At 45.0% G+C, this 25,406-nt stretch overlaps 1 protein-coding gene across 5 annotated transcripts in view; it reads left to right on the top strand.

Moving 5' to 3' along the window:
* KEL (Kell metallo-endopeptidase (Kell blood group)) overlaps nt 1–14,679 on the top strand; it is a 39,410-nt gene extending 24,731 nt beyond the window's left edge. For 4 of the 5 annotated variants that reach the window (XM_054040962.1, XM_054040999.1, XM_054040971.1 and 1 more), the window contains 12 exons: nt 1,000–1,188; nt 1,997–2,142; nt 2,589–2,715; nt 3,319–3,429; nt 4,849–4,947; nt 5,539–5,616; nt 6,119–6,222; nt 6,829–6,939; nt 9,593–9,660; nt 10,040–10,206; nt 10,875–10,970; nt 12,343–14,679. In XM_054040962.1, coding sequence (XP_053896937.1) covers nt 1,000–1,188; nt 1,997–2,142; nt 2,589–2,715; nt 3,319–3,429; nt 4,849–4,947; nt 5,539–5,616; nt 6,119–6,222; nt 6,829–6,939; nt 9,593–9,660; nt 10,040–10,206; nt 10,875–10,970; nt 12,343–12,519 — 1,473 coding nt within the window. In that variant the 3' untranslated portion in view covers nt 12,520–14,679. The remainder of the gene's footprint in view (nt 1–999; nt 1,189–1,996; nt 2,143–2,588; nt 2,716–3,318; nt 3,430–4,848; nt 4,948–5,538; nt 5,617–6,118; nt 6,223–6,828; nt 6,940–9,592; nt 9,661–10,039; nt 10,207–10,874; nt 10,971–12,342) is intronic. The other variant, XM_054040981.1, reaches the window with a different exon arrangement.
* Nucleotides 14,680–25,406: the final 10,727 nt, after the last annotated feature.

The following is a 25,406-nucleotide window of genomic DNA, read 5'->3' as shown; positions in this document are numbered from 1 at the left end:
GTCTGTAGCAGTGCATGGGATTCTTCCGTCCTAAGTGCAGGACTCTGCACTTGTCCTTGTTGAACCTCATCAGATTTCTTTTGGCTCAATCCTCTAATTTGTCTAGGTCCCTCTGTATCCTATCCCTACCCTCCAGCATATCTACCACTCCTTCCAGTTTAGTGCCATCTGCATGTCTTCACCCACCTGGGCCAGTGAATTTCCATTGTCAGATATAATGGCCCTTGCTTTGAAATTAGCACTCTTCTTCATTTACATTTCCAAGGCTCCAATCACATTTGATGGGTAATTTAATTACAGGGATATACATAATGTAAAAGGTAATGTAATAGCAAATAACAATCCTTCATTAGTTTTCGTGAAGTTTACACATTCTCATTTTAACACTAACACTTTTGATCTAGGGTTATCTAGTTACAGAGATATACATAATGTAATGTGATAGCAATCAACAGGTTATAGATAAGCAAAGACAATACCACTAACATTTCCTTTGTGTTCACAAATGAATTGGCCTGATTACACTACAATACCTTTGACACTGCTTTGATTTCTATTAACATAATAGACTGAATTAGCCTGCAGCCCTGTCCTGAGCTGGCACCAGAGAAGACATCATCACACTGTTCACTGTTGTTCACTACTGCTTCGTGCAATTAAACAGCTGCCTCCTCCCACCCCAAAAATAGCTGCATTTCAGTGCTAAAATGATCCCTATATTTAAACCATTTGTAAAGTGTGAGGGAACTATAAGCTATTATTTCTCATTGATAATTCAGTTTTGTTCACAGATCCAACAGCCCTATTCACAAACCTTGCTCCAGGCAGATACACAGGAACATTGGGATGAAAGGCGTGGTTTGTGTTGGTGAGATGGTGGGGAGCAACCCCTGAAAGATTGAGGGTTGTGTGGGATGATCCAGGTGAATGGCTGGGTGGGTGGGATGGCTCAGATCCCAACTCATAGCTCTTCTACTGGTGATGGGTTTTAAATCACAGGTTGTCCGTGTGTATTTCTCATACCTGATGAAGCTGGGGACACTGTTGGGAGGGCCACAGAATGTTACCTCCACCTTCATTTCCTTCGCCTTGTCCTTCATCTCCAACCTCCAGAAGGAGGTCACCCCACTGCAGAAACGGCGGGAGAGAGGGATGCTGTTCTATCACACCACTATCAGGGAGCTGCAGGTGTGTGTCTTGAACTTCCAAATGAGAGAGGATGTGTGGAGCCCCTTGCAGGAGCCCGGCAGAAATTGCCACTCTCCTGCCTCCTAGAGTCTCCTCTGCCACTGAATTGTCAGTTTCAGAGGGGTAGCCGTGTTAGACTGTATCAGTAAAAACAATGAGGAGTCCTTGTGGCATCTTAGAGACTAGCAAATTTATTTGGGCATAAGCTTTCATGGGCTATGACCCACTTCATCAGATGCATGGAGTAAGAAATACAGTAAGCAGGTATAAATATACAGCAAATGAAAAGATGGGAGTTGCCTTACCAAGTGGGGGATCAGTGCTAATGAGGCCAATTCAATTAGGGTGGATGTGGCCCATTCCTAATAGTTGACAAGAAAGTGTGAGTATCAACAGAGGGAAAATTTTTATTCAGGCCTAATTTGATAGTCAAGTTTGCAAATTAATTCCAGTTCTGCAGTTTCTCGTTGAAGTCTGTTTTTGAAGTTTTTTTGTTGAAGAATGGCCACTGTTCGAAGAATGGCCACAGTCTGTTATTGAGTGTCCAGGGAGATTGAAGTGCTCTCCTACTGGTTTTGAAGTTACAGTTCTTGATGTCTGATTTGTGTCCATTTATTCTTTTGAGTAGATACTGTCTGGTTTGGCCAATGTACATGGCACAGGGGCATTGTGCACATCTACCAATGTGATATATGCCATCACGTGCGAGCACTTCAATCTCCCTGGAGACATTCCTATTTTCCCCATTCAGTCCTGGGGATAGGCTGGGAAGTCACATTTCAGCATTTCTGTTTGGCTTTACCTTTAGGAAAAGGCACCCGCGATTGATTGGCTGTCATGCCTCCAGGCAGCCTTCCATCCTGTGCAGCTGAACATCTCCCAGCCAATCGTAGTGCATGACATGGATTATTTGAAAGGCATGTCGCGGATTATTGGAAAATGGCAGAAGGGGAGGTAGGAACTGATGTCTGATACTGTAGCCATTGTGCCTTGAGGAGGCTGTGATAGCTTCAGGTATCAAACTAAACCCGAATGGACTTAGTAAGTGTTCAGATAGGAGATGGCCAAGGAAACACTGAGGCACTGCAGAAGCTCAGTGGGTGACCGAGCAAGGCTCTTCCCACTTGTAGTCATTAAAGATCCTATGGCACTTTCTGCAAGCTTTGACCTGTTTCCTGGCCCAGTTCCAGCTCAGGCAATTATATTCTGCCAAACTAAATTCTTCCTGCAGTTCCAGACAGAAGTACTGTTAATCACTCCTTGTCTTCAGCTGTTAAGTGATATTGCTGTTTGCAGTTAAACAGCTGCCACAGTTTAAGATATGGATGCATTTAGTACTGGCTGAAGTGATCCTTATATATTAGTCCCTATAAATGTGCTGCTTTGTGTCTTTTCCCCAGTGTCCTACAGATCTATATGATCCTCTGCTTGGTTGGAAACCTCTCCCCAGCCCTCGACAGCCGGTTCCAAGATGCACGCAGGGAGCTGTTTGAAAAGCTGCATGGAAAGACAGGAGAATCTGGGATGGTGAGTCAGCTTCCCTTCAGTTCCCCCAGCTCCCAAGGCAGCTCTGTAGATGCTCTGCTCCCATGGCCACCCCCACTGACTGCTGCCCTGATCTCTAGTCCTCGAAGTAATTTCTCATGTTGGAGGGACAGAGTGGAAGGACATGCTGACCAGGATAGCAGCATTACTTCCTATTTCCCAGCACTTTCCTCTAGTGATGATGCCATGGAGGAAGCCAGCCCTGTACCTGCTGCACCCATGGAGTCCAATCCACACTAAGAGACTTCCACAAGGACAGGGGTTGGAGAACAATATACAGATGGGCAGGTTTCCTTTTTCTGTCCCTTCCAGCCAGGATATGAGTCCCCTCCACTTGTGGAAGCGAAGAGGGTGAACCAGCCTTGAGTTCTATGGTCATGTTTTCTGAAATGCTCAAAGGCTTTTAGAGTTGATAAAAATCTAAGTAAAATAAATTAAATTCTTGATTATTTGCTATGATCATTACTACACATGTACACATATTTCTCTGTCCCTCTCTCTTTCTATGTGTTGTTCTGCCTTCCTCCTCTGGAACTTTGTTTCTCTCTCTCTCTCTCTCTCTCTCTCTCTCTGCTTCTTTCCCAGGTACTGGCCCATCGCTGGAGGAAATGCCTGAGTGACACCAGCACCTTCTTTGAACCTGTGCTTGGGGAGATGATTGTGCAAGAGATTTTCCCTCAAGAGACAAAGGAACTCGTAGGTATTCTTCTTCCCCCACCCAAACACAAACTCAGTTTAATTTCCTTCTCCTCTTTCCATTCTCACCTGATACACTGTCAAGGTCAGGTCACTTCCTTATTCCTTACAAATGTCCCATCATTCTTTGGGAGTGAGGTAGGTTATTGGAGCTTCAATACACTTATTGCTAAAATAGTCAGTACTAGGACCGCCGTCCTTATCCTCATCCCTTCAGTAACAAAGCAGAGAGTGGGGGCCCCAGTACTCATGCATGACCCTACACTAAAACAAACCACTGTGTGCAGCCCCAGCACTCATACAGGACCCTACAATAACAGACTAGTGCATGCAGCCCCAATACTCATGAGTGATTTTATAATAACAAACCTGTGCTTGCAGGCCCAGTACTTATATGTGACCCTACAATAACAAACTAGTGCATGCAGCCCCAGTAAGTGCAGATCCAGCACTCATTAACCATCTCATAATAACAGACTAGCATGGATTACCCAGTACTTGTGAACCCAGTACTGTATTAACAAACCAATATGCCTGGGCTTCTGAGTGGGTCAGTAATAACAAACAAGTCTGCATACCCTGGGGAAGGGGAACCTTTTTGCTAAGGGATCAGATTTCCATTTCCAAGGTTATTAGCACAAGCACTGAATTTATAAAGGGTTTGCACTGTGTGAAAAATGCCATGAAAAAATGACCCAGGGACATGGGACAATGAGAGAGATTAAAGAGGGAAGAGCAATGAAGAAACAGAGAAGAGAAAGAGGGAAGAAGGACACAGGAGAGCATGTCAAACTACAGCGCTCATCTTCCTTGTAAGGTCATCAGTGAAGTGAATTTGCTGGGCTTCCTCCAGGGCAGAATATAGGTTCCACTGTGGGAGAAGTGTATGTATGTGTGCACATGTGTGTAGCAAAGCCCTGAACTGATTGACTGAATCCCCCTCAGACACCACCAGCAAAGAGGAGGGTCAGATTGTATAATAGAGGGAGCTGGAACTAAATACATCCTGAACTTTCCTTTAATTCAAACAAAGGGAAAGAGTCTAGAGTAGATCCCATCCCATGTTAGGAGAGGAGAAGTCTAGGACTGAATGAACAAGGGATTGTGTTCTCCTCTCACCTAAGCAGAGGCAATGAGGAGATGAGGAGAACAGGGCAGGGTTAGGGGAACAGTGTACAGGGACAAGCCCATGGCTGAATGGAAGTAAAGAACGAATTCCCTTCTCACTCCCTGGAAAGAGGGATCCTTACCAGGGCTGGGTTGTAGCTCAATTTGTGGAGCATAGATAGAGAGTAGCCCAGGACTGAATAAACATGGGCCCTGTTTGCTCCCCTCTCCTCTCCGAGCCAGATATGGTATTTCTTAAGGAGCAGCTGCTTTTCTGTAGCCCTGAGTGTATCTCTCTTTCCCCCTTGGCAGGCTGAGAAGATGTTCTCTGTGGTCCGAGATGCCCTCAACAGTCGGCTGGATCAGGTGGAGTGGATGGATGAGCAGACCCGACAAGAGGCCAAGGACAAGGCACGTGTGGAAGACACAGGTCACTGGGTCCTTATGTCCCAGAAGCTCCTGGGAAGGGATGGGTGTCTGCACCTGCACATACTTTGACATGTGTTCTCATGTACATGATCCTACATGGACACTTTTATACATACCTGCTCAACACCTCTAGGTGGATACACATATACCATCATATGCACATGGTCATACACTAACGTATATATGGAAAAGTTCAGTGTTTATCCATGCGCACCCACAGCTGCACACATGCCAACATATATGAGCACCAACAAGCTTCCACATGGAGAGAGATAAAAAAGCACAAAGCTGCACTGGTGTAAGCAGCTGCAATTCCATGGGCTTCATTAGAGCAGCTACTGTTTATATCAGGGTTGCATTTGGCCTTATAGCACTGATTTGGGAAAGGAAAAGAGCAAGGGGAGATGTGTTACCTGGAGAAGTCAAATAGGACAGCTCTTATTTTTACAGAGCTAACTTATAAGTCCTACTTACCCTGCCCTGAAACACATTATAGGGACATTCAAAATATAAGGAATCCTCTTGATTATGTGTATTATTTTATTTTATTTTATTTTATTTTAATGATTTAAGGTTTCTAAGCTTCAGGTGGAAATTGGCTATCCAGACAGCATCCTCCAAACTGCTGAAATGGACCGGGAATTCCAGGATGTGAGTTATACAATGCAAACATACCTGTCTTGTTACTGGTAATATACCTGTTCCATACCCAAGGGCAACTTCTGCTGGAGGGGAAGGGAGCAGAGCATACTCCATACAACTAGCATACCTTCTCCTTTCCCTCCAATGTCTTGTTTTGAAAGAGGTTGGGTCTGGAGAAGCTGGGAGGTCCAGCCAGTGCTCTTGCGTCTTTGCCTACTCTGCCTCCTGTTGGGACAGGAAAAGTTGGATGTGGCACCGTTCATCCCCCACAGAATGCGTGCTCTGCTTTGCTTGTGATAATATCTCCTGCAGTCCTTTTCCACATCTTAGGTTGGAGATTTTGAGGGTTGGGAGAGAAAAGAGAGAATATTTGATTGTTTGTTTTTTGATTAACCCCATTTTCTGTTGTCTCTTTTGCCCCGTCCTCTTTCTGATTCTCATCTCTCTCTTGTTCTTGCTCTCTCTTCTGTGTCCTTTTAAACTCGCTCTCATTGCCTCTCTCTTTCCTTAGCTGGAGATACATGACAATACCTTTTTGCTCAATGTGGTGGCCTGCCTGAAGGCTGTGAGGGAAAATTTCTCCCTGAGGCTCCTTCATCCCCACCTGCAGGATAAGTATGTGTCAGCTGACAGGTGGTGGGGATGATGTGTGGTAGGGGACTGGTTATAGGATGTATATAGGCAGTGGAGAGGAGGTATAGGAGCAGCTGATTGGACACAAAAGAAGATATAACAAAAACAAAAGGATTTGAGATATAGTATAGGAATGGGCCAAGACAGTGGGGAGGAAATTTGCTCTTGTGGTTAATGCACTGAGCAGAAAGTCAGACAAGCTGGGTTCATTTCCCTGTTCTGCTACATACCGCCTGCATGACCCCGAGCAAGTCTCTTAGCCACTCTGTAAAATGAGGCTACTAGCCGTGGCTTACCTGATAGTGGTGTGGGGAGGGTACATCCATGAATGTTTCCAAGGAACTTAGTTATGGCAGTGATAAGTGCCTAATAAATAAATAAAGGCAGATACAGTGTTTGTATTGAACACATGAGGCTCTGAATAATGTGAACCTCTAACTCTGCCTCCTCGCTGTATGGGATTGCACTGGGGAGTTCTTTCTCTATGTCACCACCATTCCCACAAAGGTCCAGTAGGGAGAGGGATCAGGAGACGGTCCCAAGCCGTTAATAGTGGGTGTTCTCTCTCCTTTCTTTTTCTGCTTCTAGTTGGGAGGTCTTCCCTTGGTCTGTCCATTCCTACTACTCATTGAGGCGCCACGCCGTGGTCTTCCCCGCGGGAATGTTCCGCAGCCCCTTCTTCCACGCTGAGTTCCCCAGGTACTGAGGGGCTGCAAAGCCACCAGCATAAACCTCACCCCTTCGGCATGCTGAGTTTCCAGCATACTGTTTCACTGCAAAAGGCCAAAAGTGGGGAGGGAGGGTCCTGCTCTGACTGAACTCAGTGGGAATTTGTCCACTGGCTTCAGTGAGAGCAAAATCAGAGCCTAAGTGCTTTCCATGTGGGGCTAGGGTGACCAGATAGCAAGTGTGAAAAATCGGGACAGGAGGTGAGGGTTAATAGGAACCCATATAAAAATAAGCCACAAATATCGGGACTGTCCCTATAAAATCGAGACATCTGGTCACCCTATGTGGGGCTGAGATAAGCCATCTCTCATCTGTCACTGAGTAACCTCGGGCTCTTAACCTGAGACTCAGGCTGGCAGTTTTCCTGTCCCTCCCAAACAGGCAGAATATAATAGAGCAGAAGGAAAAAGACATGAGGCTCATCAAGACAGGCCACAACGAAGACAGTTCCTGAGCCCACCTCGATATTGAGTCACTCAAAGATAGAGATATATTGTTTTCTAGATTCCAAGACTAAATCCTGTGAAACCTTTAGGCAATCTCCTGTCCAAAGTGTCTTCAAATGGATCAAAGACAGCTCTGCTCCTCCTTTTTAAAAAGATCACCACTACTAAGCAACCATTTTTTAATTTTTTTTTTTTTTTTTGCATTATGAGGTTTATATGCGTTCCTGTGAACCATCGAACAGTACAATTCTGTTCCTCTGTTATAATGAGAGTATCTCAGTTGAGCAACCAGTGTTGTCATTAAGTGGTCATTTAAGACACATCAAACATTGTTTGATGTCATTGTTTTTGTTCCCCGGGAGAAAGGTTTGTACAGGGAGAATAATCCCAGACTCATTAAATTCCTGTACAAAAGTAGGCTCTCACTAGGGGAAGGAATGAAACAAGTGGTCTGATCAATATAATAATTCTTTTTAGTCTATGGTGACACTTACACCTCCTATCTGTAGAACACCCATATGCCCTTGATGACTCATAAAACTCATAACAGGATTAAGAATGGGACACAGCTGAAATGACTAATGGCAAGACAAATATACTTTTCTAATGCTATGTACTTCCGCTTAATGAGTGAGTCACTTCTGAACCAGCAGATCTGCCCCCTGTATTCAGTTTGATTTGCTGACTAAATTGACTGTGAGGGAAATAAGTTTGTTAACACTGTTAGCCCAGCAGAGCCAACAGTTCAGAGAGAGAGAGAGCATTAGATTCAGGAGTCAGACATCCAGGGTTGGGGTTGATAAAAATATTTCATAAATTCATTTTGAATTCTCCAAGTTGTTTCAGTTGAAATAAAAACATTTTGTTTCGACATTTTTTAAAGCAAAGTTTTGATTTTTCAATTCTAAATGACTTTTCATTTTGAATTTTACTTTAATTTTATTAAAGAAACTTTAAAAAAACTGAAAATGAAACATTTCATTTCAGGTGGAACTGAATGTTTCATTCAATACAAAGCAGATATTTTTTTCAACAGTTTGCTAAAAAAAAAAATTAAAATTAAATTCTGGTCAACCCTGAAACAAAAGTTAGTTTTGATTTTTCAGAATGGCCAGTAAACTGAAAAATCAGTTATACATCCAGCTGTAGTTGCAGATAACCTTTAAAATGTGAACTGAGTCTGTAGAACTATTAAAGCAGCCACTGTTAGAGAGATGTGAGTTGCTCCTATTCATTTCAGTGACCTGTTAATTCTGAAAGGTAGTGACGATCACTATGTACATGTCAATGTTCTTTGCTTTTTCATTATTGATCAATGCATGTAAGAAAGGAGAGGGATGATCATACTGTGGAAATTTGACTGTGTGTGGATTAATTCTGGTGTTTCAAATGGGTGGAGCTTGGTTTGTGGGTGGAATTTGTGGGAGTACCACAACTATTTCTAGTGAGTAATCTAATCAGGAGTTTATCTTGTGCATAATTAGCAGACTTGTTAACAAACATCCAATTGCAATTGTTCACTTTGTACAACCCCATTATCTTTACCCTCAGTTACCATTTGTGCAACTCTTCAGCAGGCAATGTCACTAACCTGGCATTACCATGTCACTAACCTGGCATGAGGACAGTGGGATTCCACAATTAATGAGGGCAGAATTTGACTTGCAGAATCTTTATTAATGGTGAAAGGATATGAGCTAGAAAGAATTCAGCTTGACTCTCAGAGTATGTCTACACCAGAATAAAAGACCTGTGGCTGGCCTGGGTCAGCTGACTCGGGCTGTGGGGCTAAAATTGCTGTGTAGATCTAATATTCAGGCTCAGCCTGGAGCCTCCAGCAAGCCCAAAAGTCTATACAACAATTTTGCAGCTGTCCAGCAAGCCCAAGTCAGCTGACCCAGGCCAGCTGTGGGTATTTAATTGCTATGTAAACATAGCCAGGGGGAATTGGCAGTGCTGATAGTTAGAAGAATCATACCTTTGCTTGCACATTTACTGAACGTGTTGATCTGGAATAACAGAGACGATAAGCATGCAGCTCCTGATACTGGTTTTACACCATCACTTGGCAGAGTAGAATCACACTTGATGGAGCAGGGCTGTACAGAGAAACCCTTGCGTCCCCTGCCTCCTGCAGGCTTGGCAGCTGATACCTCTTTACATTCTGTGTTTTTCAGCGCTGTGAACTTTGGAGCCATGGGAGTCATCATGGCACACGAGCTGCTTCACGCATTCTATGATTACAGTGCGTATTGTGAACCATTCAGGGGTGCTGGAGCTAGAGGTGCCAAGGGTGCAGCAACATCCCCTGGCCTGAAGTAGTAATACATAACCAAATACATGGTTTCCACTTTCAGCACCCTGACTATAAAAATTGTTCCAGTGCCCCAAACCATTGCTGGTAATTGCTCACTGTCACAGACCTCAGGGGTGTGTTCCCTCTGGAGAGCTCAGGGGAGCTACTCCAGGACCTGCTCCCTATTTAAATGTGTAGTGCAAAGGTGGGTTTGGTAAATTCAAAAGACTCAATCCCAGACCATGTTCATTACTAATGGGAGTAGTGACTGAATCCCAGTGGACACTGGTACTGCATTTACCTTCCTGGATTTCCCTCTTCTCCACAGTGGTGCCTGAGAGCTGTCCTAGATGCAACAAGGATGCTTTAGTGCGGGGTACAGACTGCCTGGTGGAACAGTATGAACGCTACTCTCTGCAGGGCCTGAGAATCAATGGCACTTTCACCCTGCTGGAGAATGCAGCTGACACAGGAGGACTCGCCATCGCTTACCAAGTATCACAAGCTACCTGCTGTTCTAACCTTGTAGTTTCACACAACTCTGCCAATACCCCTCAATCCTGCCCTGCCCTGCAACCCCCCTACTCTGGTCCTGTCTTGGTCCTGTATGAATCAATACCCATATCTATGAAGCTGAAAGTACTCTGTAGAAGAAAGTTCCTCTTCAGGGAAGTTATGAGGTTTAATTAAATAATGTCTGTCACATGCCTTCAGATCTTTAGATAGAAGGTACTAGTGATATGCAAAGCATGGCAAGTATTTTTTGAGCATGGGTGACTCAAGTTGAAATGGTTTTCATTCAATTATAGTGCATCAAACTGCATCATCTTCTGACCCTCTGCTGCCACTATGTGGTATTGCCTTGAATGGGAAGCACAACAGTTAGGTTGATAAGAAAGAGGGCAGGGATAAGCCATCTCAGAGAGCAAGGAGATGGGATGGGAAAGAAAAGGATACTACACTTTCTCAGTGAGTGGGTGGATGGATGTCTGTGTCCCAGCGTAAGAGCTCTGGGGCAGCATCAGCGGACAGCACCAACATCCACACTGGGAGGATGGAGGCTCCTGATTTCAGCTCTCTGTTGTGAGTTAAACTTTAATGATATTTGTGGGACACAGTCTGAGATTTTTTATTTTAATTTATCTGTCCCTGTTTGACCACAGGCCTATAAGAACTGGCTGAAAAAGCACAAACAGGAGAGGAATTTACCCGGGAGTGGACTCTCACACCATCAGCTCTTCTACATCAGCTTTGCCAATGTAATGAACACCCTGCTGATCTTATTCATCTTGTCTGTCTCAGCCCATCTGGCCTCTTTTAATGTATCTTCCTCTCATACTTTCTCTCTCTGGTTTGTGTGTCTGATCATCACCATCTCCCTCCCTCCTGGTGTGAGTCTCTCTCCCTACTTTGCAGCACTGGACTGCTCCCTAAATGCTGATCAAAGGCCTCACTGAAGGCATACATCCTACACTGGGCTCTGAAGCAATATCAGACTGTCAAAGGGACCAAGCACAACAATCTATCTACTATCCATCATTTAAGGTTTATCTAAGGCAGCAGTCACTGGAATATCTAAGCATCCTTGGTTATGATGACTGATGATAATGAAAGAAAAAAAAGAATGATATTTAACTTGCCCATCAAAAGATAATTTACTTACCTGGGAAGAGTGGGCAAGAAGAAATTTAGGTTTGCAGGAAGGAAAAGACAGCAAGAGTGAACCAGCACTGCCACCATGATGGGCTTTAGGGAGAGAGATGATCAAGTATTTTGGTGATGGGGGTCAAGTACATGGATGGATGGATGGATGGAGTGAGATTTTTCAGGTACCTTCCTCTTCGCAAGTTTAGGATTTATACATAATCAAACTCTTGAGCTGCAAGTGAAGTGCACTTCATAGATCACTGGTGTTATGTTCTCATAGAGATTCAGGGATCATAGAGATCAGCCATTGTATTCCACACTAGCTGGAGCTTCAGGGTGCTTATTGATGGTAGGCTCCTGAGAAGAGTGCAGAAGAAGGTGATCCAATCCTGTGGCTACAAAGCGTTGGGTCACTCTGGTAAGGTCTGCATTAGAGAAGGGATGGGGCAGCTCTAGGACCAGCTGTCAGTGAATGCAGGCAGGATTAACCAGAGTGATCATCTGGGCTTCCAGCAACAGTGATGAGTCTAGTATGACCCAGACACTGCAAACCACCTGAATAAAGGCTGGATACTCCCCTCCAAAGAATGGCATATTCACAGCACTACCTGTCCTATAGGTGCTTCCCCTGCCAGCCAGAATAATTTCTGCCTTGTTGGGGCTGTGACTAAATTAACACACTGAAATAACATAGTGAAGAGTTTAGAACAGATAAATATGGATAGATGGAACTCTTGCCCTCTACCATGCACTAGGAAATGGCAGTATCCAGGTGTGAAGAGAAGAACATATAGATCTGAGTGTCATCCTCTCTCCTGGCACTGTTGTCCAGCATATCTCTCTGTCTGCCCTGTCTCCTTATGCTCATGTTGCCCAGGAAGGATGACAAGCTGGAACCCTGCAGAACCTATGTGAGGGCTCGTGGGCAAGTGAGCCTTTGGGATCATTCTTAAATGCTGACATGATTGTTTTGTTTCCCTCCAGGGGATGTGTGGGCACCAGAGCCCCGAGAGACTGCGAGCCTTCCTGCACAGGGACCCACACAGCCCACCACCACTCCGCGTCCGCGGGCCCCTCAGCAACAGCCAGAACTTTGCCAGGCATTTCCACTGCTCCAGCACAGCACCAATGAATCCAGCCTTCAAGTGCCACATCTGGTAATCCACATGGAGAAGGAGGGGGAGAGAGAGAGAAAGCTGGAGACTGGAGCTGTAGAATTCATCCCTGCTGAAGAATGGCCTGCCCCCACACAAAGACATTCTGGAGCCTAACCCATTCCTCCCCATCCCTTCTTCTCATCCTTTTCCCCTGCCAACAGGTCATGGTGGCAGAAGGTTCCAGTCCGGGTAGCAGGAGGGAAGAGAGGCTAAACATAGCAGCCAGTACAGTGTGTGCTACTCCTCAAATGCTCCCCATGCTCTGCCCCAATTAGGCAAAACTTGCCCTTCAGAGTGTGGGGGCACAGGCTTGCAAGGTAAATAGACAAGCTACAATCATTTACAACTCTGGGGGAAACCTCACAAGTCTCCATGCACACCTCCCACCCTGGACCACCAGGGATAGAAGAACCCGGATCTCTCACTCTGAAATCACATGGGGGGAGAGACTCACTGGTTACCGCTTCCAGATGGGAAGATGAGACATTTAATTAATGTACATTGCTAAAACCCCCACCTAGATATGTCATGGCACACCTGTCTTAGTGCCCCCAATATGAGTGGGATGGTCCTGGGATTTTATCTTATTTTCTGCTACTTAGCCTAGTGTCCTGGATCTGACCTGTCTAGCTCTTTGAGATTGTTCCCCCCCCCCTCCCCCCGGTTATTCTTACCTCTGACCACTAGGGGCCTGGCCAGCATGAATGGAAAGCTCAGTCCCATTAACTTCACTGGACTTTGGATCAAACCCTAGATACCACTCCTCCAATGCAGCAGTTGCCTCTCTTTTCTAATTGCTCCCCCTGCTGATTTCTGCTGAGAAGGAAGTAGCAGCAGCAGCTATTCTCAAGCTTTTTCGCACTCAGAAGAAGGGGAAGAGCATGCTCTGGCTGAAGGAGAAGAAAGGCTGAAACGGTGGAACCCCTTCTGTGGAGAAGAGGAAGGGGGGAAGCAATGCATGGACAGGACAGGGAGTGGAATCTCAGGAGTCAGTGACGTATAGTCAGTGACGTAGCTATAATGTTGCAAGTAATGAAGTTCCACCAGAACCATTGAGTTATGAGGTTCTGAGGGACTTCCAGATGGCATGGCACTCCGGCACATCACTTGGCCCATAGGGTGGCAATGCCGCTCACACAAATTTGGCTCTCACCCTCTTTGGTGGCACTTCGGCAGCAGCTCAAAGAAGAAGAGAGGGACTGAGGGACTCGCCGCCAAATTCCCTCCGAAGATCCTGCCTAGAGCCAGCCCCGGTCAGGAGGCAATGGGGTGTGGGAGGGTGTTATGCCCCCGCCCCAAGATGTTAGAGATTCCTACTAGTTGCCCCCAGTCACTCCATATGGAGATAACAGATAAGTCTTGTTCCCTCTCACAAAAAGGCATCAGGTTAGGGTGACCATATGTCTCATTTTGGCTGGGCCAGTCTCTTTTGGCCACAGGTGGGTGGCAGAGGGGTCTTGGGCTGGCCCCACACATGTGGGAGAAAGGGAGGCCTCGGGTTGGCCCCACATGGGAAGGGAGGAGGGGGTGCCTTGGGTTAGCCCCGAATGGTGTCCCTTTTCCCTTTGGGAAAATATGGTCACCCTACATCAAGTTAGCTATGGCTGGGGCCTGTTTAATGAAAGGTTGGGATGGTAGGGGATGGTTTCCAGGGTTTATGGGAACCTCCAGAGGTCAGCCTCCAGATTTTAGAATGTTTCTCCAAATACCAAACTGCTTTTCAGGAATTTTTGCTAACCCGATGGGGTAGTTTTGCTGCTGTTATGTTTTTGTGACATAGTATTATTGTAACCAAATGTCATGTAGTAATGCAGTGTAGGGGGGAAAAAGAGTAAAAGATGTAGTGGATTTCAGGAGCAGCAAGAAAACTGGCATATAAGAACATTTCTATGTTACTAAGAACAGCCTGAAAACTATCATTTTGGAGGCCCTGATAATTAGACCTATATTTAAAAAAAACAAAAAACCTAAAATTCACTAGAATTGGCAAGACAACCCTCCTGCAGCTCACAGGCACCTGTTTCTTTGTAAAGCTGTCCCTGGGAAATTTTTTAAATGGTGGGAGCTATTTTATTCTGACCATTATATTACCGGTGTGGTGATTCTTTGGGAGTAGATACTGGTATTGGGAATGAGCATCAAAATTAAAGCTGGAAAAGACCTATTAATTGTCTTACTTCCTCTCACTGTGACAATTAGCCAGGGTTGTGGAGAGTTCTAAATCTTTGGCAATTTTTAAATTAAGACTGGATGTTGTTCTAAAAAACAGGAATTATTGGGGGGAGTTCTATGGCCTGTTTATACAGGAGGTCAGACTGGATGATCACAATCATCCCTTCTGGCCTTGGAATCTATGAATCCAGTGCCAACCAGTATAGGCCAACACAGTATATTCTTCAGGAGCACTTCTTTTACTTTTTTTTCTGTCAGTTTTATTTTCCAGCTCTCAAGCACTGCTGTAATATCAGAGTTGCAAATGCTGCCGGAGAATGTTTAAATCCAAACTAAAATCTGTATTCCTTGGAGTGAACAAAGAAAATCTTAGAAACATTTCTACTAGTTTTAAGAAAATGGTGTATATCAAACTCACAGTTTGATATAAGTAATAGCACCTATGTTGGTGATTTTCATGCGCTATACAAAGAGGGTTTAGATATCATTATCTTTATTTTACAGATGGGGAAACTGAGGCACAGAGACACTAATGACTTAAACAAGTTTACACAGCAGGTCAGTGGCAGAGATGAGAGAATAAACCATAGGTGAAATCCTGGCTCCCTTGAAGTCAGTGACAAAACTCCCTTATGACATTAATACGGCTGGATTTCACCCCATGTCTTCCAATTCTTACTCCTGTGCTTTATCCACTGCATCACACTGACTCCCTTTAAAAAAACAACCTAATATTATATATTTAAGATTACTTCCAATGAGAAACAAATTTGGATTTGTGGGGTTTTTCTTTTGTTTGTTTGTTTGCTTCCTGAAAGTGTTGGCATTGCCTCCTCTGCCCTCCTCCCCCAATATTTTTTCCTTTTTTTTTTTTTTTATAACATTGGAAATTCAGGTCTTGTCAGCCATGCTTTTCTTGGAAGTCTCTTGGACTACCAGAGAGCTAGGATCTTTATGACATCAGAGAAATCATGCAAATGAAACCTGATTCATTGATATGGAAAGAGGTGGTTTTTTTTTTTTTTTTTTTTTTACACTCTAACTGTTTTAAATGATTTGTTTGGTTGTTGGCGGTGATGCTTGTGTTTTTTAAACATCTATTTAACTAATTCAAATGCCTGAATAATCAGTGTGAAGCAAAGCTCTTGTAGATAGGGCACACCTTGCCTTTCAAGTATGTTTTGTGAGATCTGAGAATCCACATATCCATGTCTTCCAAGAAAGACCTCCAGCAAAACAGGAAAAGCAAGACTTTATTTTCCTGGTATTTCTAAGGTTAAAAAAAAAAAAAAAAAAAAAAAGGTGGTGAATACCTTACAGCTTAACTACACATAGAGTTATTCAGGGACAGCTATTATTGAATAACTCCATGTGCTGACACACCCTTACTTGGATTGTAAACTCTTTAGGGAGGGCTCCCGTTTTGTTCTGTGTCTGTACAGTGCCTAGCAATGGACTCCAGGTTCATGACTGGGCGCCATCTTAACAAATCCTGTTAGGCTTTTTTTTGTCCCTCATAAAGAAGAGCACAAGCCCAATATTGCTATCCTTTGCAGGTCACTCTTAAAGTGTTTACTGATTCCACACCCAAACTTTTCCTCTTTGTTCAATTTTGTTCCACTAATTCCTAGTCCAGTCACCTCAAGAAAGACTCCCTGAAGAATACTCCTCTTTCCTTTGCATTTATTTCCTTCAGATACCACAGCCTGACCTAATGAATTGTGAGCAATATATACTGGAAATGATTCAGCTCATGGTGGATTTTTTTATAATTGGTATCTCAAAGTGTATTTAGTTATTTTACTCATAATTTTCATAATCAAAAAAAGATTTTGTTATGTCCCCAACAAACCTATTTTTTGTTATTTAAACTGATTCTTATAGTAATCTACACTGAGCTCTGTTTTGACTTTTTTATACCTTGTTAATCAGGGAAAAAACATTTTCTCTGGAATGTTAGTTGAGAAAAATGTTTGTCATTCAGTAGTTTCTTCTCCAGCAATGTACGCAACATAATTGTTTAACCCCTTTACACTGCTGCTCTTTCAAAGCCAGAAACATCTTTAAATTTGGACTATTTTTGGCCATTACAGAGTCTGACTTTATTACACAGGACATAGTTGGCCTGTGGAACTCATTGCCTCAACATATTATGGAGATGCAGAGTATAGTGCGATTCAAAGCAGGCTGATACGTATCTGAGTGAGAAAATATCTGCAGTGACGTTGGATAGGATCAACTCTTAGGATCAGACCTACTGGTTTATGGATAAAACAAACACTAGCTGCCTGCATTAAGAAATACCTTCCCCTGTAAGCATGTATTTGTATAGTTATGGTGGAGTTTGCAGCTTCATGTGAAGCATCTGGTAATGGCCTCTGCTGGAGACAGAATACCAGACCAGATGGACCAGCTGCTTCCCTTTGGGCTGGTCCACACTAACCCCCCAGTTCGAACTAAGATACGCAACTTCAGCTACGTGAATAACGTAGCTGAAGTCGAAGTACCTTAGTTAGAACTTAGTCCAGACGTGGCAGGCAGGCTCCCCTGTCGACTCCGCGTACTCCTCTCGTGGAGCAGGAGTACCGGCGTCGACGGCGAGCACTTCTGGGATCGATTTATCGCATCTAGACAAGACACGATAAATCGATCCCAGAAGATAGATTGCTTACCGCCAAACCCGGAGGTAAGTATAAACGTACCCTTTGTGTAGATAGTTCCTTTCATTCATTCTCATGTGAACAATCCATGTCACTGATTTAACCATTAACATACTTGGAGCAAGTACCTACAGGGTGAGTCACTCCAGATCCTTGCGCCGGGTGGACCATTAGGTATTTTGGCTGCCACACTGTAACTAGGAACTGGGTCTCTGTCATCTTAGCAGCACCAGGTGAGAAAGGAATCAAGACTGTGACCCATAGGTAGCATGGCAATGAAGTGCATAAGCCCCTTTAGAGCCCCCTGGCCCAGCTCACTGGGGAGTGCTCTGCTCTGCCATAAAAAGCAGATGGGAGATAGAGGATGGAGATCCTGAGATGGGGAAGTCTGGTTTATAAGAGATTCCACAAGCTTTGGATTGAGGGTTTATTGAGGGCTCTCAAGGGGGTTGGGAGATGAGACAGGTCTGGGTGATGGGGAAGGTGCTTGTTGATGTCACTTGGTTCACAGGTTCCCTGGGGTGTGAATAGTGAGGAAAAGCACTGCTGCTTAGTAGGCAATCATGAAACGCAGGTAGACATTCAGGTTGTCTTCATCCATGAGCATGGCAATGATTTCTGGTTCTATGTCACGCATAAAAAAAAGAGCATGATGCTGCCTGTGTTCAAGGAGATGGCCAGATCCATCAGCAAATCCTTCACCACTGCGTTCCTCAGTCTTTGTGCATCCTCATTCTGCACCATGTCAATCACCTCCATGCCTTCCCCTGTTGACGAGGCCACAAAGGTTTCTTCCATTTGCTCCCAGCCTGCAACCCGAGAGGGGGACATAAGCTCTCCTCTCTGCCTCTCTCTCCTCTCTGTCTCTTTCGCTGTCCATCCTATCTGTTCTCTCATTCTTTTTGGTCTCTTGCTGCTTCTATGTCTGTCTCTCCTCTCCTCTCCTCCCACTCCTTTCTCCATTCTCTCCCTCAATTCATCCTCATCCCACTCCATTCTCTCACTCCTTCACTCCCTTTCTGCATTCAGTCCCCTCCAGCTCCCCAACTGCTTCCCTTCCTTCCTGTCCCCTTCTCTTTTCCGAACTCCCTACCCTCACTATCCTTCCTCTCCCTAGATGTCTCCCCTTAGCCCATCCCTCACCATATTGTTGTCATAGCTGCCAAATTCTATGTAGCTCCTCGTGTGACGTGCTTATGGATGTGTGTGAAGTGAGTGAACGTTTTCTACACCAGAAAAATCATCTAATGCTAATAAATGAATGTCACACTGCCATCCGAGGCTATGAAGGTGCTCTCACCCACCCGTGACCCAAGGTCATTATCCCTATTTTATAGATGGGGAAACTGAGGCAAAGAGGAGGGATGAGACTTGCCCAAGGTCCTACCGCAAGTCAGTGGCAGAGCTGACAATTAAACTCAGGAATTCCAGGCCTGTGCATGAGCCACATGACTTGTCCCTACAGCATTTTCCCTCCTCCCTTTCAACCACAATCTCTCATCTAGTCCCTCCCACCTTTACTTCTTCATTATTGGCCCTCTCTCTCTCTCTTTGCTCTCACCCAGCCCTTTCTCCTCCCCTTTTCCACTGTCTCTCTTCCCACAGGGATCCAGTGCCCCTCTCCCAGACCCTTTGCTCCCCATGAACTTGTGAACTCTGGTCCCATCTCCCTCATTGCACAGAAGGCTGCTGGAGGTGGATGTGCTCAAGCTCACAGCCTGCTCACCTTTCTCCCCCCATGTGAGGCCAAGTGAGGGTGGGGCAAGGAGAGGAAGCCTTGGATGCCTGTTCAGAGAAGCTCTGAGAGCAACCCCTGCTTGGAAGGGGAGCTGAGCGGATAAAGGGGAAACCTTGCTCCCTGCCTATGAGCGGCATTTCAGCTGGCATGATTGAGAGAATGGCAGGATTGTATCATTTAGTAGTTATGACTCCTGGATGGGTTGTCAGCAGCGGGGAGCAAACCTGAGACCTCTGGATCTTAATGCAGGACTGCTGCCTGAACTAAAAGACAGTTTTTTCAGCAACAGTTGCAGCAGGCATACTAATCTCTAGTATCACTCAGAGGCCCTGGCCCAGAGCAGGGCCTCATTGAATTTAGGCATTGCACATATAGATAACTAAAAAACAAGCTCCTCTGATATCCCCTCTCTTTATATCTACCCTTCCCTAATGCTGTCACTCTTTATCACCCTTCTTCACTTCCCATCCCATTCCTTTTCCCCACTCATTCCTCTTTGCCAACCCCTATTTCCACTTTTCTAGCCATTCCCCTCCCTCTTCCTCCATCTCTAGCTGTCGCCTTGCACCCTCCCTTCTTTTTAATACTCACACTCTAACCCCTCCTTCACCACATCCTTTCTTCCTTCCCACTCTGCCATCTTCTCAGTCCATCCTCTCCCCATTGGCTCTCCACACAAGAAAGCCAGAGACAGCCTCTCTAACCTGGTGGTGGGCTCCTTCCCTCAAGCTTCTTGTCCTTGACTCCATGGAGCATGGTCTGGCTTTTTGATGGTATGAAGGCATCAGAGAACATGAGGAAGTGGGTGGCCAGGAGTATGGCCAACAAATAGATGGTGTACCCCAGGGAAACCATCAGGATTGTATCACCCCTCCTCCACCTCTCCCGTCCAGCAGGAGATACCTGTACTCATTGCCCCTTGAATTAATGAAGGACTCAGGATCCTCCTGGCAGACTGACTCCAGCTCAGGGTGGGCTATGATGTCATCAGGCCCTTGTGACATACCATGATGTCATACTCTGTATGCATCTGCCCTGTGAACAAGAGGAGAGATGGGGGGAACAGTCCCCTTCAGAATGGAGCAAGGACTCACAGCTAACAAGAACCTAGAATGTAGAGAGAGTGGGAAAGCACTTTGGGAACCTGTAGGATTATGATTTACTTACAGCAAAGACTGTACAAAACTAAAAGGGAGGCGAAGGGAATTGGGCTAGCAAACTGTAAGATCATAATTAAAGGGAGACCAGAATGAAGCGTGATTTTCAGATCAATGAACATGTACCTATTATTGTTACAAGTTTCACTTCATATACTATAACAGAAACAGACTTCACAAATCATATTTTTCTCTGTTTTTGTGCGAGGGGGAAGGGGTTCTGTAGTAGTTTCCCTGTATTACCAGTTAGCTAGAATCACTGTTGTTTGTGTAGGTCTTTCACTCAGCACCAGTGGAGAGAAACACATTTTTAAAAATAGGAAAATGTGCTTGTAAAACCATAAAAAATGTGAAAGGGACTCAGGGGCAGAGGTGGGGCCTGAAACTGCATTCTACTTAAGAAGATGACTAGATTTCAAGATGAAGCTTAGTTTAAATAGAAGTATGTGCCCTAAAACAGCCCCCAGATGGTGCTCTAGCATCATCAATGAAGAGATACAGCTGCTGTTATTGAGTAGTTTTATATTATAGATGAAAAAGTTCTTTTAGGTCATGTCTTGTCCATCACTTCTCTTTCCCCCAGCCTCTAGAAGATTGTCCACTACAGTTTTGCCTTCAGGTCTTTGTCTGGACCACATTTATATGTCCCAAGTGATGGGGTTTCCAGCACGTGGCTTGGGAAGCAATTTTCTCTAATCATTTTCAAACTCCTAGTGTAACCCCAGCTCCATTTAGTAGATGCCTACAAAGTTTGTGGAATTTTAAACAGAAAGTTTTGCATCATCATCTATAAGCTGTTCCTCTCCCTTTCCCCTCCCTCCACTGCACATTTTCTTATTCCTCCTATTTGTTTCACATTTTCTACCTTTCATCTATGAATATGGGACAGACTCTTGGGTTATTTACTCTGCCCTGGATATAACTGTTGGGCAGTAGCTGGTTAACAAACTTATCTGTGTCAAACCCAAAGTGATCTTACACTCTTTTTCAGGGATGCTGCTTCTACTCTCAGGTATTTGCTTCTTTCCTGGGTGCCTGGGATTTTTAGCCTTATACTCAGGATACCATTTCTTTCAAGCCTAGAAATTTATCAGAAGACTGAATGGACTGGAATATGGAGATTTTCTATATCATGTGATGTTCTGGGGCCATCTCCAGATTCCTGACTGGGACTTTGAAACAATAAAAAAAAAAAAAAAAGAGACTTGCCCCCAGATAATCTTTCCCTGTTTTTACAATGAGCCCAGGGTTTGCTGGCTGGGACAGGACTTCAGGAGTTTGTGGCCAAATGTTCACAAAGGTTCAGCGCAGTGAGGACCTACAGTGTGCTGAGCTCCCTTGAAAATCTGGCCTTTAGTGAGTGCTGTACATATACCATGCAGTGCAGGTGAGATCAATAAAGAACACTGTTTATGAATACCACTATCAAGTCTCAGTGCCTTGATTCAAGGATACTCTAGTACACAAGACACCACAGATTCCATATGATCTCCAGATGTATGACTGCTCAGAGCTCTGGTATGAAACTGCAGAAAAACCTGAGCGTCTCTGGATTAAGTTTAAAAGTGTGAGCAACAAGGGTGATGTTGTGGTGGGAGTCTGCTATAGACCACCAGACCAGCGGGATGAGGTGGACAAGGCTTTCTTCCGGCAACTAGCAGAAGTTACTAGATCGCAGGCCCTGGTTCTCATGGAAGACTTTAATCACCCTGATATCTGCTGGGAGAGCAATACAGCAGTGCACAGATAATACAGGAAGTTTTTGGAAAGAATTAGTAGGGGAAGCAAAAGTGGATGGGAACCTGGGAGGCAGTGACCATGAGATGGTCGAGTTCAAGATCCTGACACAAGGAAGAAAGGAGAGCAGCAGAATACGGACCCTGGACTTCAGAAAAGCAGACTTTGACTCCCTCAGGGAACTGATGGGCAGGATCCCCTGGGAGAATAACATGAGGGGGAAAGGAGTCCAGGAGAGCTGGCTGTATTTTAAAGAATCCTTATTGAGGTTACAGGAAAAAAACATCCCAATGTGTAGAAAGAACAGTAAATATGGCAGGCAACCAGCTTGGCTTAACAGTGAAATCCTTGCTGACATTAAATGCAAAAAAGAAGCTTACAAGACGTGGAAGATTGGACAAATGACCAGAGAGGAGTATAAAAATATTGCTTAGGCATGCAGGAGTGAAATCAGGAAGGCCAAAATCACACTTGGAGTTGCAGCTAGCAAGAGATGTTAAGAGTAACAAGAAGGGTTTCTTCAGGTATGTTAGCAACAAGAAGATGATCAAGGAAAGTGTGGGCCCCTTACTGAATGAGGGAGGCAACCTAGTAACAGAGGATGTGGAAAAAGCTAATGTACTCAATGATTTTTTTGCCTCTGTCTTCACGAACAAGGTCAGCTCCCAGACTGCTGCACTGGGCAGCACAGTAGGGGGAGAAGGTGACCAGCCCTTTGTGAAGAAAGAAGTGGTTCGGGACTATTTAGAAAAACTGGACGAGCACAAGTCCATTGGGCTGGATGCGTTGCATCCGAGGGTGCTAAAGGAGTTGGCGGATGTGATTGCAGAGCCATTGGCCATTATCTTTGAAAACTCATGGCGATCGGGGGAAGTTCCAGATGACTGGAAAAAGGCTAATGTAGTGCCCATCTTTAAAAAAGGGAAGAAGGAGGATCCGGGGAACTACAGGCCAGTCAGCCTCACCTCAGTCCCTGGAAAAATCATGGAGCAGGTCCTGAAGGAATCAATTCTGAAGCACTTAGAGGAGAGGAAAGTGATCAGGATCAGTCAGCATGGATTCACCAAGGGCAAGTCATGCCTGACTAACCTAATTGCCTTCTATGAGGAGAAAACTGGCTCTGTGGATGAGGGGAAAGCAGTGGATGTGTTATTCCTTGACTTTAGCAAAGTTTTTGATACAGTCTCCCACAGTATTCTTGCCAGCAAGTTAAAAAAGTATGGGCTTGATGAATGGACTATAAGGTGGATAGAAAGCTGGCTATATCGTCGGGCTCAACGGGTAGTGATCAATGGCTCCATGTCTAGTTGGCAGCCAGTTTCAAGTGGAGTGCCCCAGGGGTCGGTTTTGTTCAATATCTTCATTAATGATCTGGAGGATGGCATGGGCTGCACTCTCAGCAAGTTTGCAGATGACACTAAACTGAGAGGAGTGGTAGATACGCTGGAGGGTAGGGACAGGATACAGAGGGACCTAGCCAAATTAGGGGATTGGGCCAAAAGAAACCTGATGAGGTTCAACAAGGACAAGTGCAGAGTCCTGCACTTAGGACGGAAGAATCCCATTCACTGTTACAGACTAGGGACCGAATGGCTAGGAACCAGTTCTGCAGAAAAGGACCTAGGGGTTACAGTGGATGAGAAACTGGATATGAGTGTGCCCTTCTAACAGCATTTTGGGCTGTATAAGTAGGGGCATTGCCAGCAGATCGAGGGACGTGATCGTTCCCCTCTATTCGACATTGGTGAGGCCTCATCTGGAGTACTGTGTCCAGTTTTGGGCCCCACACTACAAGAAGGATGTGGAAAAATTGGAAAGAGTCTAGCGGAGGGCAACAAAACTGATTAGGGGGCTGGAGTACATGACTTATGAGAAGAGGCTGAGGGAACTGGGATTGTTTAGTCTGCAGAAGAGAAGAATGAGGGGGGATTTGATAGCTGCTTTCAACTACCTGAAAGAGGGTTCCAAAGAGGATGGATCTAGACTGTTCTCAGTGGTACCTGATGACAGAACAGGGAGTAATGGTCTCAAGTTGCAGTGGGGGAGGTTTAGGTTGGATATTAGGAAAAACTTTTTCACTAGGAGGGTAGTGAAGCACTGGAATGGGTTACCTAGGGAGGTGGTGGAATCTCCTTCCTTAGAGGTTTTTAAGGTCAGGCTTGACAAAGCCCTGGCTGGGATGATTTAGATGGGGATCGGTCCTGCTTTGAGCAGGGGGTTGGACTAGATGACCTCCTGAGATCCCTTCGAACCCTGATATTCTATGATTCTTGGCAGAGAAAAAAATTAGGAAGTAAAATTCCTAAAAATAGAGACTCTGTGCAGGGTGGAACTTGGGGGTACCGAGTGGTGAGGACGAAGCAGGTTGCCTGAACAGCCCCATCAGAAGGAGATGCTCAGGCACCACCCTTCCAGCACTTGAGTGCATGTTGATCTGACTCTATGCTCCCACCCCCAGATACTAGCAGGTGCTCAGGTCAGAGGGAGCTTAGGGTCTGTAAGGAACTGGGAGGCATTGTGGCAGTGGGATGTTTTTGCCTAGGCCATCAAGCTAATAAAACACTCAGCACAGGGAAATTATGAGTGAGGCAATACACACAGTGGAGGAGCCTGGTAATTTCATAAGGCTCCCAAGCCTCCCAATGTTTTCCCACATTTTGAAAGCTGACCCCCCCTTCCCCCTTCAGGAAAACAACCCCAATCACAGCCTGTTGCTAAAGGCCTGCCTATCTTCTGCTCTGGTCAGCTAGTCCTTTGTTCCTCTCCCCACCCCCACGTTTGGGAAATGTTGGTGTCAATCTTAGTAATATGATTCTTCCTATTCTTTCCTACATGCTGTGATGAACAGCAGTCTCCTTCGGCAAATCTCCCTTGTTTCACCATAGGGCCCCTGTCTGGCAGGCTTTAGCAAGTTCATCACCCAAGCCAACCGCTGTGGAGGGTTAAGTTATCCCTCCCACCTGTAACCTCCTCCAGAGATCTGTAGCAATAGTTCAAGGCCAATCACAGTGCTCAAATGCACAACTTTAGCCCAGACCCTTATATTTTCTCCTATACAGACAGCACAGTGTAGATGTTTCCACTACTTGTCTGTGTATAACACCAGGTCAATTGAATGTTTAAACTTTTACATATTTTTTTCAGTGAAAGGGATATGGGTCAGCTCTGAAGCTGGGATCTGAATTGAACATCAGGTTGTTCAGAGGAGGGATTTTGGTTTGTGTCCCTAATAAAACCCTAATGAAAATAAGTATCGAAGAGACTTTAGCTATGTACACAATACCACTTAAGTTGGCAAAATTTATGTTGCTCAGGGGTGTGAATATTTCACCCTTCTCAGTAACATAAATTATGCTGGCATAAGCACTAGTGGGGGATAGATTAATTATGTCTATGGGAGAGCTGTCTCCCACCGGCATAAAGCAGC

The sequence above is a fragment of the Malaclemys terrapin genome, chromosome 1 (genome assembly GCF_027887155.1).
Source record: "Malaclemys terrapin pileata isolate rMalTer1 chromosome 1, rMalTer1.hap1, whole genome shotgun sequence".
Taxonomy (NCBI): Eukaryota; Metazoa; Chordata; order Testudines; family Emydidae; genus Malaclemys; species Malaclemys terrapin.
Note: the sequence above shows the minus strand (reverse complement) of the source record. Positions and strands in the feature narration are given on the sequence as shown.